This window comes from Typopeltis vanoorti, chromosome 22 (assembly GCF_054136105.1).
Source record: "Typopeltis vanoorti isolate ZY-2024b chromosome 22, IOZ_Tvanoo_1.0, whole genome shotgun sequence".
NCBI lineage: Eukaryota > Metazoa > Arthropoda > Arachnida > Uropygi > Thelyphonidae > Typopeltis > Typopeltis vanoorti.
In genome coordinates, this window is record NC_143570.1 from 85209435 (window position 1) to 85227974 (window position 18540).

General features: G+C 33.4%; 1 protein-coding gene across 3 annotated transcripts in view; it reads left to right on the forward strand.

The window, feature by feature from the left end:
- The window catches only part of Polr1B (RNA polymerase I subunit Rpl135), a 270860-nt gene that overhangs the window by 236340 nt on the left and 15980 nt on the right, over positions 1-18540 (forward strand). For all 3 annotated transcript variants that reach the window (XM_090412385.1, XM_090412386.1, XM_090412387.1), the window contains 3 exons: positions 101-339; positions 8100-8241; positions 14289-14445. In XM_090412385.1, coding sequence (XP_090268511.1) covers positions 101-339; positions 8100-8241; positions 14289-14445 — 538 coding nt within the window. The remainder of the gene's footprint in view (positions 1-100; positions 340-8099; positions 8242-14288; positions 14446-18540) is intronic.

The window sequence follows — 18540 nt, forward strand, 5'->3', positions numbered from 1 at the left end:
TATTATGTTATTATTTATGCATAAAAATATTCATCATATTTATTAATTTCCTGTTGCATATGTATGTACAATCCACCATTTATGATTTCATTTTCTATAGGGATATGATATGGAAGATGCCATGGTTTTAAACAAGGCATCTTTAGAACGTGGCTTTAAGCACGGTAGCATATATAAATCTGAGTACATTAATCTTCGTCAGCTAGCAGGTGACAAAGGAACTCACATATCTTATGTATTTGGAAGGAAAGATGCAGATACTCACCTTGAAAATAAAATAGATCTTGATGGATTGCCCTACATTGGTATCAAAATGGAATATGGAGATCCAGTTTGCAGGTAACCCTTTTCTTTGCTCTTATACCAGTATTATCTCTGTTATAATCAAGATCAGAATTTATATACAAGTGTCTACTAACCAGCATTTCATTTTCTGACTTCACGATTTTCATTTTGGTCTTCCTTTACTGTTTAGATTTTATATCTCATTCATTATAATTTTTAGAAATACTAAATAGACAATAAAAAATTTGTTACATGTTTAAATTTTATGAAGTATGTTAAGATATCAAAAATGGGTTAAAAAAAGACTTGTTTATGTTGCTGATGCATAAGTTTGACATTATGAAACTATTCAGGTTTATTGTTATTTTATAGTAAAGCTACTTATTACTCAAAATGTGGTCTCTATGTTAGAAGTCCAATGAACAGAATAATAAAGATAACCTTTAAGTCTCTTTAGAAAGATCATTAAAATAATTGATGAGTGGACATGAAAGTGGGGATTTAAATTGAATCTAGAGATATGTAAATATATTCAGCACATCAGCATCATCTGAGAGGAAGAGAGTAAAAAGAAAGAAGGAATCTCCTTAAGTGTTTGTTGAAGAGCTAAAGGTCTTGAGGAAGATTGAAGAAGAGTGAGTGAGGCAGGTAGAAGGAATGAAACAAGTTGGTTTAGTATGTTTGAAGCTGAACATTAAATGGTTGTTGACCAGTAGCTACTCATGTTCAGTTTCCAGAGTTTTAGTAGAATGTTGTCCTTGGGAAATAACTATAAAAGACAATTGCAGAAATTGAAAATCTATAAGGGAGTGGTCAGTAAATCCATGAGCAGGTGATCAGTTAATTGAGCTGCTGTCTTCTGGATAGCTAAGCATTCTGAGATGTATGTATGCAGTTGCAGAAGTAAGAAGTAGTATCTTGAGCAACAGCAAAGTGGAAAAGATTCTTCAGCCTTCAAATTTTTTTGAATGCTGAAGTTATGGATAAGATGGATTTGTACCGCGAGAGGTGCAAGTCAATTCAAGAAAAGTGAAATCTGATTCTATTTAAATGAATCCTGTTTAGATGTAAGAATATGGAGATTTTATGCAATGGTAAAAATAAAAGCCACTTTAATGTACTCATGGAAGCAACTTCACCAGTTTGTGAAATTCTGATGTAAGGTTGCATGCTTAAAGTCACGTTTAAGTACAGAAGTTGTCAGAGGTGTATTAAGAATTTTGTTGATGTCTTGGATTAATAACCATTAAAGGCGAAATTATGCCCCGGGTAGTGCAGTTCTTCATTCCTGTTAATTGACGTGCTGGACATCTTACATGCTCTATCTCGTAATGTTTTAATTATGCTTATCTTTTGTAATAGATGATGGTGCGAAGCAGCATGTAAAAATCTTACAATTGTGGCAAGTTTTCTGTATACTAAAAAGTTTTGGTTTATTTGTGGCATTTGTTATATAGCCCAGGAGAAATCTGCATGTCTGAACATGTAAGAGATATTAAAAAAACAAGACAGCATAAATCAGTGTTGGCATTCCATGCACTTCGATCCAAAAATGCCTCATATTGATCCTAATTGTTTTACAAGACAGTTCAAGGAAGCCTCTGAAATGCTAAGGATCCTCACAGAATGTAACAAAAATCAAGGTAGTCCTATACCAAGGTTGGGCTTCTTTCATTAAAAATCTAACTGCTGCAGACCTAGGATATGACACATGCAATGCAGGGTTATATTTTATTTAACTCATTATTTATCCAAATTAAGTGGATATTGAATCCCAACATTATTTCAAAGTCGAATATAGAAACTATAAAAGTTTTGACGAATCCAAGTGTAAGCAAACCTTTCATGACAGGGACAACTCGTAGTAAAGGTGGACTATGTTCTGATCACTATCCTTAGTATTCCTCATAATGTAAAACACAGCTCCTAGCAGACATGTATGATGTTATACATTATGGGTGAGGTCACTACCCAGACCAGTTTCAACCTTATTTGAGGTCTCATCAGTGGGAGCCAGACCCCGATGTAAATACTCAGGTTGAAGTGATGCAGAACTTATACTTTACCATACAAGTTGCCAAAAAAAAAAAGGTGTCACATCACAAAAGGCACCAAGAATTGCTGAAAAAAGAGAGCCAAAAGGCTTCACTTCGGCAATGCAAAATTATTCAAATTAAATGGATATTGAATCCAACATCATACATGTCCCCTAGGAGATGTGTTTTACATTATGGGAAATACTAAGAACAATGATAGAGAGCTTGCTCCGCCTTTACTACGAGTTGCCTCTGTCATTAAAGATTTGCTTACGCTTGGATCCACTATAACTTTTATAGTTTCTCTATTCGGCTCTTTGAAATAATGTTGGATTCAATATCCACTTAATTTTGCATCGCTGAAGTGAAGCGTTTTGGCTCTTTTTTTCAGTCATTATTTTTCATAATACATGTGGTCTCAACATCAGAAGCTGTCTACAGAATATACAAGGTTATTTTAATTTTAACATGTATATCTGAGATTCTCGGTAAACTAGAAAATGAACAGGTAGGTGGCATCAAGGATAGAACCATATCAAAAATAAAGGTGTTGTTATAAAGTAACTCGACATTATTAATGTTCATGAACATAAGTAGAATCAATGTGTCTAATTCATTAAACGTTTATTTTAATAGCCACTTTAACATGAAATTGTTGTTAAATTGCGGTACTTGCGGTGAACTAATACCACTGACAGTCAGTAGTATCCTGTAAATATAAAAAAGATATATCCCAGGAAATGAGGATATACCACTACATCAAAAATTTACACCATTACTAACTTCCTATCTTCAATTTTTCTCCAAATCAGTCTGTTACTTGTCAAGATCCCAACATTGTCAAATTTTATATTTCTATCGTCTAAGGCATTTTGTACCATATCAATCCACCTATATCTTGGTTTTCCTCTGGGTTGTTTTCCTGCCAACCTGGCAGAGAACACTTGCTTTGCTAATCTTTCCTCTCCCATTCTGTTTAAGTGACCATGCCACCTGAGATTAGCTCTACTAATGCATTCCTGGATGCTGGCAATGTCAAGTTCTTTCCTAATATCTTTGTTTTTAATATGATATTGCCATTGATGCCATCTGTTCACGCCTCTAATCTTTCTCAAGACTCTCATATCTGTGGTCTCTAGTCTTTGGTCAAGTGTTTTAGTTCTGACCCAACTCTCGGATCCATAAGTTAAAATTGGTTTGAACACCGTCTTGTATACAGCTAATTTAGTGTTCCGACTAATTTCTCTCTTATTCCATATGAATTTATTCATCTGACTTCCTACCATACCAGCTTTGTTGATTCTGTTGTCTATTTCCATATTTAATTTACCATCTTCACTAAAAATCGTGCCTAAGTAGCTGAAATGTTTTACTTGTTCTACAGGTTCTTCGTTCGCAATGCAGTTGACATTTTCAATGATTCTGCCTATTTTCATTGTATTCAGACTTGTAGCACATTTATTTAGAAGTATAACATTGTCTGCATAAAGCAAAGAGCTGACATTAACATCTCCAATTTTGATATCAGGTTTAATACCACTTTCCTTCATAATGTGGTCCATATAGATAATGAATAACAGAGGGGATAATGTACATCCCTGTCTCACACCAGATTTAACATAAACCACTTTCGTGTACTTCCTTCAATTCTCCATATCTCTGGGAGTATTAGGCCTTGATCTCTTTAAGGTTGACAGTAGAACAGGCGACCGTGGCTGCTTCTTTGAAAATTCTTGAATGGTAAACTTCCTCTAAGAAAGGGGGAACAACTTTTGTCCCACTTGATGACATTGTTAGTTGTAGAGAAATGAGACGATAGGCCAGAAATGTCCTGTCTGTTGTTTTTGACATTGCCAATGTGACAAAAGTTGTTCCCCTTAGTTAGAGGAAGATTACCATTCAAGAATTTTCAAAGAAGCAGCCACAGCCGCCAGAAATCAAGGCCTAATACTCCCAGAGATATGGAACACCCTAATCAAATCTTTAAAATCAAAAGAAATTAACTTTAATACAAACTACAGAAAGTTCCTTACAACAGCTAGCTAATCTTGTACATGCGATACGTGTTTCACGCACGTTCGATACTATTTTATTTGTAATTATTCTTGTCAGTTTTATAGTTACACATAATTGTGAGATTGTTTCAGCCTTTATCTAAGTGGGCTGAAGATGCCAACAGTTAAATTTTGGTGAAACTAGTTTTAATAAAATTGATCAACACTTGATCTGTAAACCAAAATATTATACTAATTCTCATCATCAAGAAAATAAACCTTCATTATAAATACAGATCTTTGTTATATTCCCATGAATTTTCAATTATTCGTCATAAAGTGAAGATCTGATCCTGACAACCTCTATTTGTCCTGAATCCAGCTTGTTCTTCACCAAGTTTTTCTTCCACAATCCTTCTCAAACGTTTCTCAAGTATACTTGCAAAAATCTTACCAGGAACACTCAGTAGGGAAATACCTTTATAATTCTCACATTCAGTTTTATTTTCCCTTTTTATATATGGGTACTATGAGAGCTCTACTCCAATCTTCCAGGCCTTCTGAACTATGCAGTGCAGCCACTGTAAGACTTTTATACCACCATACTTCAGCATTTCTGACCGAATATGATCTACTCCAGCTTCCTTTGCACATTTCAAGCCTTTGATGGCTTTTTCTACTTCAAGTATGGATATGTATTCCTGACTGCATACTTGGTCAGTGTTTTTTACCACTGTGCTGTCATCACTGTTTGTTTCATTTAGCAGTTTTTCAAAGTAATTACTCCATACCTCAAGGATATTTTTTTCTCTTGTTTTCATGTCACCTTTATCATCTCTAACTCCTTTTACATCACTCTTTCCTCCATTCTTAAGCATCTTCAACAGCCTCCAGAATATTTTGCTGCCTTCTTGATATTTATTTTCTATATTTTTGCCAAAGGCCTCCCATGACTTTTGTTTAGCTAGTTTTACACAGTGTTTAGCTTTCTTACATTTGTCCCTGTATTCTCTAAGAGCACAAGCTGACTTATTTGCCAGGAACTTTTGATATGCTTTCTTCTTTTCCTTCACTGCCTCTTTAACTTCCTGTGTCCACCATGGAGTTCTGATTTTTCTATCCCTGCAGACAACCTCCCACATGCCTCTCTGGCTAAATCAATCGGTGTTTTCTTAAAGGAACCAAACCAAAGTTTGGTTTCTGTTCTCAAACTCTTTCATTTTTCTTTAATAATCTTTGTGTATTTTAGTCTACAGTTCACATCTGAGAGCTGCTCAACTTTTATTCGCTTTAAAACTTTATTATATGTCATTCTTTTCAAAATGAAATTCAATTTTATCCTGCTCAAGACTAAATAGTGATCACTTCCAATTTCAAATCCTCTGTACACTCTGGTGTCCTGCACCAGGGAGAAAACATCACTATCAACAATAACATAGTCAATGAGACTTTCCTTATTCCTTGCCTCTTCTATCCATGTGAATTTGTGCACATTTTTATGTCGGAACATGGTGTTAGTAATAACCAGTCCATGTCCTGAGCAGAAATCCAACAGGTATTTGCCATTATTATTAGCTTTACTCTTTTCTCCAAATTTTCCCAAAATATTTTTGTATATTTCACAATCATTTCCCACTCTGCTATTTAGATCCCCGTCAAGGACCAACTTTTCATTTTTCATTGTGTCAGTTGCTTTCTCTAAAGTCTCAAAAAATTTCTTCATATCTACCTTAGTAGAACCTTCTGTGGGACCATAGGCACAAATAAGTCTCATTGTCCAGTTCCCCATTCTCATATTTGCCAACATCATTCTACTTGACACTGCCTGCCATTCAAGAAGATTAGCCTCTTATTTTGTGTTGAATACTATGGCTACGCCTTCTTTACCTTGATTGTAATTGCCTGAATATAACATTTTGTATTTATTGCTCAGAAAGATCCACCATTTTTTGTCTTTTTTGTTTCAGTTACCCCTATTATGTCGATCTGGTACTTATCTAATTCCTCAGCCAGCTCCATTTCTTTGCCGTTCAGGCTTCTTATGCTGATAGTACCGATCTTTAACTCTGGTGATATTGAGTTGGGGTGTGCTTTCAGATTTGTTCCAGTAGCTGGCTTTTCGCTGTTCTCCCTAGTTCCTTGGCGAAAACAAAGGGGGCTTTGTTTAACCGGACGACGCCCCAGCTGGCATGAAATTCTGTCATGTTGTATCATCATTCTGTGTTTTGGTTTAAGCCAATAAGAATACAATTTGGTTGGCTAAATCCCAAATTGCCAGCCCATCCTCATTTGTTCAGTATCCAGGTAGATACCCAACAGGGTGCATCACAAGAAGGTGAGGATTGAACATTATGTCAGAAGACCTGGTCGGTTCTCCACATTCCTTTAAAGGCTATGTGGAGGTCTCCTCTCAGTTATACAGCTTCGACCCTTAAGCACCCATTCCCAAGCACCAACTTCACTAATTGTCATTTTATCACAGTCCAAGGCAAATCAGTACGTTAACCCCTTAACGTACCAATTAAAAATCAGAAAGCGATTGTTTTTCTGCCAATTTTTTGGGCGAGGGTGATTTGCTGGATCAAATTCATCATTATTTGAAAAATAATGATGAATTTGTGCAAACGCAAATGAAATAGCCTATACACGGCGTTGGCAACTTTTCTTGGCTGAAAGGAAATTGTCACAAGATTGTTTAGCGTCTATATTCGGTTGTATTTATATGTGAAACAAAATTCAAAATCAATTTTGGTGCAATAAACAAAAGACATGTCACAGACGTCTTTGTATGTTAAGGGGTTAATTTGCTATACAGTAAACTCTCGATTTAATGGACTGATAGGTGTCTGTTAAATCGCAAATTTTTTTAAATAAAAATATCTGAAACATTATACTGCAATAACAAAAGAAAATTGTTTTACACACAATTTTCACACTTTTAAGAAAAGTTAATGTTTGATGCTCAGGCGCTTGGTTCAGGTAATCCTGCTTTGAAAAAACTATTGAGTTTTTTTTTTAACTTTTGAATTCTGTTTTTTTATAATTCCCTCCGTAAAATTATGAAAATGTGTGTAATAAAACTGCTGCAGAAAGTCACACCACACAACAAAAAAAAACAATTACTGTGCAATTGGTGTGATCATGTCCTAATCATTCACCGAACATGTTTTATGAGCATTGATTCATTTATGTCGGCTAAATTACTACAGTGTTTTTCTAACATATGATGGCCTATTTGCCCTAATTGGTTAAAAGCATTTTAAAATTAACAGGGTGTTAATTTTCAAAATTTTGTCCGTTAAATTGGGCGTTTACTGTATTTTAAGAGAATATCTCTCTCCTGGAAGGGTTTGGTATATCTCTTTTGGGCAGTAAGATGACCACATTTAGCATATCGTATTTCAAAGCAACATTAGGGTTGGTTAGGCTCTTAATTGATGGATCCCAATTGTCTTGATATCTGTTAGCACATTTGCAATTCCCAGAGTTAGGAAAAGCAAATTCAATCTTTTCAAAATTGCTTTTTACATTGGACTGTACATTGTCCATATTATTGTGGGGAAAATGTTTGTTTTCCCTAACAAATGACAACAAAATTATAAACATCCAGCAAGTTTTATATGATCTGTGAATTTCTTTAAATCTTATTAATATGAACTCTTTTCCATTAATTTATTATATGTATTTTTAAATATGTGAACATTGCCAGGTAGTAGTTTCTCATGATATAATTTAATAACTCTTTTGTATTAAATTAACTTAAAGAATATTTGAAATGTTGTAGCTACATTGATGAGGCATCTGGAGAAACTAGGGTACAGAAATACAAGTCAACTGAAACTGCATACATTTATCAAGTTAAATTACTTGGAAATGACAGTGGAACAGACGTTTTACAAAATATATGCATCACCTTTTGGATACCTGTAAGTCAACAAATTCTGTTTCTTAAATTCTTCATTAGGTTTTATTTATTTTTTTTATCTGAATCCCATGCATGAAAAGCTGTTAGCCTGTAGTACATTAGTACCATGGATGGAGTTAGGTAATGTGGAAGCCCTGCTCCACGGAACAAACATGGCACTTTTTCAATCTACTTCAGGCCTCCAGTAGTCAGGGTGGTGGTCTCACACCAGATAATGAAATTTATCTGTTATTTGAAAATGTTCACTTTTATGGTAGGATTCAAACCCATAACCTGTTGATTAGAAAGTGGGTATACTAACCACTAGCCCAACAGATACTCATCTCATTTTCCTTTTACCCTCTTTTACCTTACGGTGTCGGGGGTTTATTAATCATTGGACCTCAACCATTCAGAGGATAAGCCCTACAAAAAAGAGAGCTAATCAGAAATTATATTAGGGCATTTTAGTGTTCTAATCACTGTTTATAATGAGAAACTAGGAATTCCTCAGTTTATTCTGAAAGGTCACTTTTTTTTTCCCATACTACTACAGAAGGTTGGTTTTATGTACATATCAGTATCTTCTCAGCCGCCGCCTTAGGATTTTTCAAAGATCAAATCATTAATGGCTTTCTATCTTTTGTAGTGTAATTAAATGTTAAAAGATAGAAAGCCATTTATTAATTTAAAAGATCACTCCATTCCAGTTAATCTGACTAGTATATTACAACCCCTGAAAAAAAGTGGCTGATCAGTGTTATCACTAGAGTGACTGCAATATACTGGTATTTTTTGGAAAGGGTAACTTACAAACATTTTAGCATGCAAGAAATGAAAATTTTATGTACAAAGAAAATAAATTATCTGTATTAGAAAAAAGTAAGCGATCGCTGAGGAAACAAACAAAAATTCCCCAATATGCAAATCTCAATTGTTGACACACATGTAAAGCATAAAGAAAACATTTATAAGGAGTAGAATCGTGATTGCAAAATCTGAATTCTATCTACAGTGTTAAAAGATGGCCCCTGTAAAAGAACGTTTAAGCAATTTAAAAAACAATGATTGAATGTCTCAAAGACAATTGGCTTGATTACCAAATTGTGCTCAATGATGTACTGTATGTGACATTTGACTAATAGTGTAAAAAAAAAAAAACATGCCTTGAAGTGGACATCCACATGCCAACTCATGCAGACAGGACAGAAAAAAAACGGCGTTCAATATCTAAACAACTTAATGGCACACAGTGAAGGATTTCACTTTTGCAAAGCTAAAACAAAATCTTTTTTGACAAAGCATGTTTCCATCATTCAGGGTAAAGGAGGAATAACAAAATACTGAGCGTGGTGATTGGATATATATTTCCTGATCAAAGAATAATCTCATATTTTTTTCTTCAGTGTTTCATTTCCATTCACCTAATTTCTAGTTAAAAGTAACTATAAAATTTTTTTGTAATAAATTTTATTTCTTAATCATTTTTATATTTGATAACTGTTCAAATTGAACAAAAATAAATCCTGATATACATAGTGTGTTACAGTCATTGATCAGATGCTTTTTTGCCAGGGGTTGTATTTTCTTTATCAAAAATTCTGACATATGTGAAAATAATTCATTTATTTGAAATGTGACAACAGATCACTATATTAATGATGATTTTATTCACCATATTTTGTTCCTGAAATCAGTGTAATGGAACAAGAGAATGTATGGTCTTTCATTATACTGACAATATTGCTTTTGCACTTTTTTTCATGCACACATTTGAAAGCATGATGATCCATTATATAGATCATGCTTCAATTTAAGAAATGGATTTTATTGTTTTATGAAACAACAAATGGTGTTAAATTGTGCTACTTGCTTTCTAATATGAGACATTTTTAAATATCAAAAACTTATGGTCAGTAATATTTTAGTAACATCTCAGTTGATTTCAATTTTTAGTTTGATATTGCAACAGATGATTCACTTTTTATAGGATGCTCTTTCACTAATAATATCTAATGCTTAACTGCTATGGACAGGATGTGATGAAAATGTATGAAGCCATATCCTATGCAGATTTGATTCAAAATTTATGCTCATTTTGAAGATTTTCCAATTGCATTCCCCCCCTGCTCCGGGAACAAAATTATAAATAACTGTCTAATTTTCTACTAATTCGAAAAGTTTCACTGAGAGTATTCCAAATCTATTACATCATTTTGAGAAAAGAAATAAAATTATATTGTTGGCAGTTGTTTTTAAAAACTATTCTCTTTTCAGTCTATTTCAGCCACTAACTTTTCCAATGTATTTCATTGTATATTTTCACTATGTAAATCGTTTATATTTATGCATAGAAAAGAAAATTTAGAGTTCAATGTTAGTTTTTTTCCTCCCTTAAAAAAGTCACACATTGGTACTTCTACTGTTTGCCATTTGTGGAATTATCTTTGTCTTAGAAATACTGGGTAATAATTCTCTCTGCCAAAGCAACTGGCTAAAAGCTTAGATTGCTCTTACTACTATTAAGAAATAACCTTACACTTCCCCAAAAGTCATGCTAAGAGCCCAAGCAATATGTATCAGTAATTATTTCTTTTGTAGGCTGATGCAGTGACAAAGTATGTGATCAAATCACTCTTATGATCACATACTTTCTTAAGTTATAATAATCGCCGTTTCAGCTTTATTATTAAAAATGTGCAAATTATTCAATACATTTATCTTGGAAAGAAAGGGAGGGGGATTGAATGCCTGTGTTATGTAGGCATTCAACTTTTTGAGGGAGAATTTACTCACTATTTCCAATTATAATTTATTTTCAAACCATTCATGAGAGAATGGTAAATCACTTGGGAAGCCTGTGCTTATACATTTTTAATGTAAAATACTAGTAAAAATATAGCTACTTCAAATATGCAGTAGCAAAATACATTGTATTTTTTCCCCCCCTTCATTGTACATGATTGTAAATAAAATTAGATTCTGAAACAATGCCCTTTCTAAAAAAAAAGAAATACAGTGCATAATGTTTTTGTTAACTGAACATTGGAAATAATTATAAGAATAACATTAATATTAATTTAGTTGCATTTTATGCAGAGAGCTTAGCTAATACATAATTGGTTTTCAGAGTTTGGTTTTATTTGTAGTGTACAATTCTTGGAAATGGAAGGAGGTTTGAGAGTATTGCAGATAATATTATACAAGTGCACCACCAATTTTCTAGCAACCTTTTATCCAAGAGACTTGACAGATTAGCAGTTTTGCCAGACCAACAGAGGTCATGTAATAACAGTTCATCAGTACACATCTTACCCTAATTATACATCTTCCATGTCTCTAAAGCATCACAGACCATTAGAACCTTACGTTTATTGTTTAAATTAAATGAAATACATCAGTATAAATAATACCGTACAAGTGGTATGGACTAGTGAGTTAGCCAGTTTCATACAAAGGTGGAACGGTTGTCCTCCTGGAAACTTGTAATCTGGTTTCATTACTCAAAACAGACATAATACACTGTTCTCATAGCCTGGGTTTCTATGGCTAGCAATCCAAAACAACCAACCGCCATCACTGTAAAATTTTATGGATGGTGGGGAAAGAATGAGAGGGCATCCTTGAAAATTGAGAATGAATGCCATCGAGAAGTGGGTGGGAGCTAGATTTTTCTCCCATAGAATAGTGTGCAATTGGAAGCAATGAGTGCAAATGAGTTCAAGAACAGATATGATATCTGGTACAGGTAATGCGTGGCATCTCTCGATGAGTCCCTGACTCCTTGGATGTCAAAAGTACCTTTGAATTTATTTTATTAAATAATTTATTTCTTTGAGAACTAAAAATATATATATGTTCTGTCGTTTCTTTTTCTAGGCCGATGCAAGATTTACTTGCAACAACTGATTGCAATAATTTTCTGTGAGAAATATGAGAAACTTCTCTTATTTTGTCATATTATTAACAGCAAACTCTATGATGTCTATTTAATATTACAGCTATACTGCATATACCATACTATAAAGAACTACATGTAGCATGCTAGTTAGTAGCGCTGACTCCAAGACAGCAACATATGGAAGCTAATCTGGTTACAATATATCCTGAGTAGGAAGGATTATCACACCTCTTCATGTCGATACCTTTTTTTATCAGAAAGAAAGTGATACAAAAAGAAAATATAGTCGGAATGCTTGAGGACTGAGGTTCCTTATTATGTAATTTGAAATAGAATTAGAACCACAAGATGATAGATGCATATCTTCTAGTCTCAAAAATAAAAATGTGAACAAGCGAAAGCTGTTAACACTAAAAGAAACCCTACAAACCAAGAAATTTTAAAAGTAGACTTATTACATCTTATAATAAGTATACTTTAAAACACTACCACTTCTGTCCCCTATGGTAGCATGGTTTTTTTCTCCCTCCTGAAAAATAGACACACGAAACAATGTAGATAGGATAAACCACTCCTGTCATAAACAGTATCAGGTTTCTGATAAGCTATTGAGCATAACATGAAAAATATAGCTTATATCATTCCAGCAGTTAGAATTGGAAAATAGTGATTAAACCTGTCCTTACACCCATTCAAACTATCTGGTATTTATAGTCTATGTAGACTGCATTAAACTTCATATTAATATTATTAGTGGAAATCAACTTTTATTCTCATTAGTGAACCTGTAGGAAAGGTGTCATATTATGATGAAGATTGGCAATTAAATTTGGAAATAGATATTAAAATAATTAAGGGTAATATACTTTGGAGGTAGTGAATAAATTCACATGCATAAAGGGAGAAAAAAATGAGCAAAGAGACAAAGCTGTTAGTATTCTAATCAGTTTTAACATATGGATCTCAGGACTGAGTAAGAAATAACAGTTAATCCACAGATATGAGGAAAATTAGAAGAGTAAACAAAGGGTTATCTGATTGTCGAATATTAAAAATGAAGATCTCAGAAAAGACCTTGACATTAATATTCAGTAATGTATAATTATTATGTGAAAGGCATACATTGACCATTATTCATACTTTGCCTGTCATATTATTCAATAACAAAGCTCTCATTCCCATGCTAACAACATTCTTACAACTTCCTAGTGTGGCTCCTTGTTCACTCCTATCTGGTTATGTATTGAAAAAATTTTTTCAGAAGCTCCTCTATAAAGCCCCTTTCCATGCCTTCCCTCTTTTCAGCCCATCAACTAAACACTGTAACCCAGAACCCTTCAGTCTATCCTTGCTGGAAGCACTCCACAAACCAGCACCATTTTAGTCACTTGCGTTTAGATTCTCTCCACCAATTCCACAAGAAACCTAGGCAACAAAATCTGTACAGTGTTCCAGAAGTGCTTGTTTCAAAACATTATTAAGAAAGAGAGAATAATCCCTGGTTGTTAGTGTGTTTTGTGATCGAAGTGATCCTTAGAGCTATTTTGCTTACTTTGTGATGTGTTCTCTGAACTTCAACTCTCTGTGCACTATCACTTTCATCTTTTGTGGTGCCCACTTTTTTTTCATCCCAGGCATGACTTCAAGGCAGTACTCATTAAGCTTATTGTTCCATAATCAGCACATTTCATATGTAACTAAATTTGATGCTTTATTTTTCTTTAATTTTTGGGTGCATTTCTTACACTTTCATTTAGAGCTAAAGGGACTTTTTTTTTTGTTCACATTTTTAAGGTATTGAATTATTTCTGCCAACATTCACCCCTTTTTCATAGATTTCAGTTGTTTGCAAAATCAACCCTTTTTACATTTGCCTTTCAGCTTCATCTTCTTTGCCTCTCTGCATCTTACCTGTCCCTTTTTTTTTTTAATTAATTTCATAATTTTATCAACCATCCATTCCTTTCTTTTTTTCCTGTGTTTTGACCCACATGGACAGAGTTTTCCTTAAACAATTAATCCCTGAAGTTTGACAGAAAACCTGTAGTATTATGTATGCTTTCAACAAGTTGTTTCATTATTATATTTAGAAGGGAAAAAACTTGAAAGACTGAAATAATTTGCAAAACCACTGTTAATCATCCATTACTGTTTAATTTATTACACAGCGAAATCCTATTATTGGAGATAAATTTGCAAGCAGACATGGTCAGAAAGGTATATGTAGCAATAAGTGGCCAGTGGAAAATATGCCATTCACAACAGATGGTTTAACTCCAGATATTATATTTAATCCCCATGGATTTCCTTCTCGTATGACAATTGGTGAGTAAAGGTCGATAAATGTTATAGTTAAATTATTTTGAATAATGTAAGTATATATAATAGTCAAAAATAAAGGAATTGGGTGACTTGTGTTAAATAACTTAATCTTTAATTGTAGAATTTTCGCCTATGTATCAAAAGCATCTTTGGTACAGAAATGGAACAGTATAATATACAATTTGATTCTTAAAAGCTCTAGCAATAGCTTTAGTAAGATAACAAAATGGTCACCCAATTCTTAATTAAATATTGTTACCTTTTTCATTCTGCTAATCAGGTCTGTTTAAGAATAATGAAGTAATGTTTCACAAGTTTTCTTTATAAAGAATCTCTTCTTATGTAGGATTTTAATCTTATTCCAGAGCGACAGCATGTTAAAGCTGAAGATTTGTGTGTAAGACATGTTCCCTCAACAGACAAAGGCAGAGCTTCCACATTGTGCAAAATAAGACAAACCACTAGATCAACACCTAGAAAATTAAGTAGAGAAAGCTAGGAATTTTTTGGATAGGATGAAATACAAATGTTGAGAGCAATTGAAATTTTTACAATGTGTTCAGATATTCCTTTAACATAAGGCAGCAGTGGAGTAAGTTCAATTTCTTTTTGAGCAGAAGGGGCAGGAATTCAATAACAGTTGAAAGCTTTATTAATAAAGACTTCACTGACATTGTTTGACAAGAATTTTGGTTTGCTATAATGCAATAAGTTATCAATAGAATATGAAGCATGGGCATGAAATATTTTTTTTATAACTCCATGAATATAATGGTCTGTATGACACTTCTTTCTAAATGCTGAGAATTGTAAACTGTTGTCCAGTCGATGAAGAATTACCACATCCAAACAGGATGGTTGGTTGTTTCTTCTTTTTCTAAAGTGAATTATATTCATGGGTTGAGCTATATTTATTTTGGATACAAAATTTTCAAAATCAGGAGAACATTTGTAATTGCAAAGATATTGTTACCGTACCTGTACCAAAGTGTAGATGTAGGAAAAATATTGTTGAGAAGATGTTATTTAAATTGTTCCATAAAGTAGTTAGCCAATGTACGAAAAAGAGCACTTCTCACCTCTTTCTCCTACAGAGAAGAGTATATAATTCATTTTATACTCTTAATGTTAAAATATCCAAAGCGACTAACAAAATAAAATTTAAAAAAAGTTTAACAATATCAGAGACCTCAAATAGAGATATCATAAATGTTGCTGAACTCCAAAGTGCTCTTAATATGAGCGAAAGATTTTCCTGTAAAAGTATAGTTGACAAATACATAACGTTTGATTGTATTGTTTGTCCTAACATATTGGGACAAACAATACAATCAAACACCAGGCATTAAAAAGGAATATCAGGTTTGTGGATGTGCATTAAAGGTCTTAAAGGGGAAAAAAAAATTAAATAATCATATCAGCTGGAGACATTGTCAATGATATTAGGTTATATTTTTCTGGCTAGCTGTGTGATCCGAAGAGAGCATGGTAGAGTATTAATCGAGAGGTAGTGGCAGTCTTGGAAGGAACAGAATGTACGTACCTATCTATAGAATGAAAAAAAATCCATCAGAGACACGATCTTTTGAAGTGTTACGTAAAGTAATTAACAAATATGGGAGAAACACTTCCCATTGCTGTACCTTCAATTTGTACCATTTATTTGGAAATCAAAATCTTACTTTCTAACTACTTGACAGAACTTTTGCATGTGTTCTCCTCAATGATATTTCTCCCTTACACTTTGGTACAGGTATGTCTGCATCCTTGCAATTTGAAATGATAACTCATTTAGAAAATTTCATATCTACAATAAATACCATTCAGTCCAGAATATAGTTCATGCTTCTTAGTGTTTTGGAAGTAAAGTTGCACAGGCTTTTATATTCATACAGAGTTACACCTATACCAAAAAACTTGTACTGTTGAGACCTGGTGCTCATACATAAAGAATTGCATTGTATCAAACCAAACTTCTTGTTAAATGGCTTTGGTGACTTTATTAACAAAGCTTTCTTTTTTTATAAATTTCCTGCCTCTTGTTAAAGAACATATTGCAAATCTTTTAAAGTGTCTTAACATCTGTGTGGCATTTTGTCCTATCAGGAAAATTTTCCCCCTTTCTTTCTTCACCTAAAGGCAAGCTTCCTTGCTCTTGCAACTTGTTTTACTTTGGACAATGTCCATTATACACAAAGTTTATTTCGTATAAAGGAGATAGCAGATTGAAAAAGAACTAATCTTTCTTAATTATATATATATATATTTTTTTTTTAATTAGAAATTCACAGACCATTTTGTTAGCTTCCTAAAGCTATTGTGGCACATTCAAGAATCTTTCCATTATGATGTTTCATTTCTGTACTGAAGATGCCTTTGACATGAGTGAAAATTCTATCATTAAAGATTAATTTATTTATTTCTTTTATTAATTGACTTTTCCTGATATGGATCCTGAGTGAAGTAAATCGTGAATCATTTAGCACTGTAACCAGGATTAATTTAGAAAGCTAATACTAATGCAAATTTAATCTGTTATATTATTTGTCACATCATATATTGATTCCAATCTTCATTAATAACTTAATCAGTTCATCTAGATCTTGTTATTCCTCTTTTCATAATCTTTCCTCTCCTATTCTCTTACACATGTTAAGATATTAGAATATAACTTAATTTTTAATATGATTCTGCCATTGATCTGTTTAAGCCAGAGATTTTTTCCCAGAACTGGCATGTGTTCTGTATTCTTATCTTTTAGTGGTTCCCAACAAGAGAATGTAAACATATAGTACCTGAGTAGCATGGATTGTCTAAGGATTTTTGTGCCTGTCTTTGTATTTAGAACCTCTTCTCTAAAGAACAAACATTAAACTTTTTCAAGTCTCCAATAAATAGGGCAGTGGTCTCATGTGATTCATTTCTCACCTATCGATAAACATCAATGTTCACAACAGGATTTGAACCAGAAAGTTTCTAGTTGGAGAGAAGGTACGTTAACCACTTGACAGTCTTTTGTAATTCGACATAATGTAAGTTAAAATTGATTTGAACACTGTCTTGCATAATGCTAATTTCTCTCTTATTCCACTGGCTATCTCACCATACAAGCTTTGTATATTCTGTTATGTATTTCCAATCTTCATTAAAAATTGCCCTAAATAGGCAAAAAAAAAATTTTTTTTTCTTGTTCTGTAGATTTGCCATTAAGTGTGCAGTTGATGTTTTCATGGTTTTTGTCCTTTTAAGTGCAAAATTTGCTGCACCAGATTATCCAGTTTTATTAAAGGATATCTTGAATTTATGCAGGAGTGCAATTTCATATGCATAAAGTAAAGAGCTCAGTTAAACATGGAAATATTAAAGATTGATTTCTAAAGCTACTTCTTTACCACGATTCACTGTTCCTCACGTATATCATTTTATAGTTTTTATCTAGTAATAGCTAATCAGCCCTTGGTAACAACAATTACATCAACATGGTACTTCTGTTAGTTTTACTTGTTTCTTCATTGATACTTCAATAATAAATTTAGTTTAATCCTTTATCCAAGTGACTGGGGTAAGGTGGAGCAAGCTAACATCACTCCTATCTCATTATCTCCCATAATGCAAAACACATCTCCTTGCAGATATGTATAATGTTATGCATTAAGGGAAGGGCAACTACCCAGACAAGTTTCGACCTTTATTGAAGTCTCTTCAATAAGTCCTGAAGATACTTTCAGGCACAAACTTTGTTTGCTCACACTTGGATAAAGCATTAAACTAAATTTATTATAGTTAGATGTTGAAAGTTTATTTTTCACTTGTTTTCTCTAAATCCAGAGTAATTTAATACAAAGGTGGCACACCGTTTGGCAACTCCTATAGGTAGAGATGACCTTGCTAATGCTTCTGCCTGGTATCTCCACTTGGGCCTGGCTCCCACTGAAGAGACCTCAATAAAGGTCGAAACTAGTCTGGCTAGTGACCTTTCCCTTAATGCATAATATTATACATATCCGCAAGGAGATGTGTTTTGCATTATGGGAGATACTGAGATAGGTGTGATGTTAGCTTGCTCCACCTTTGCAACGAGTTGTCCAGTGTTGTACC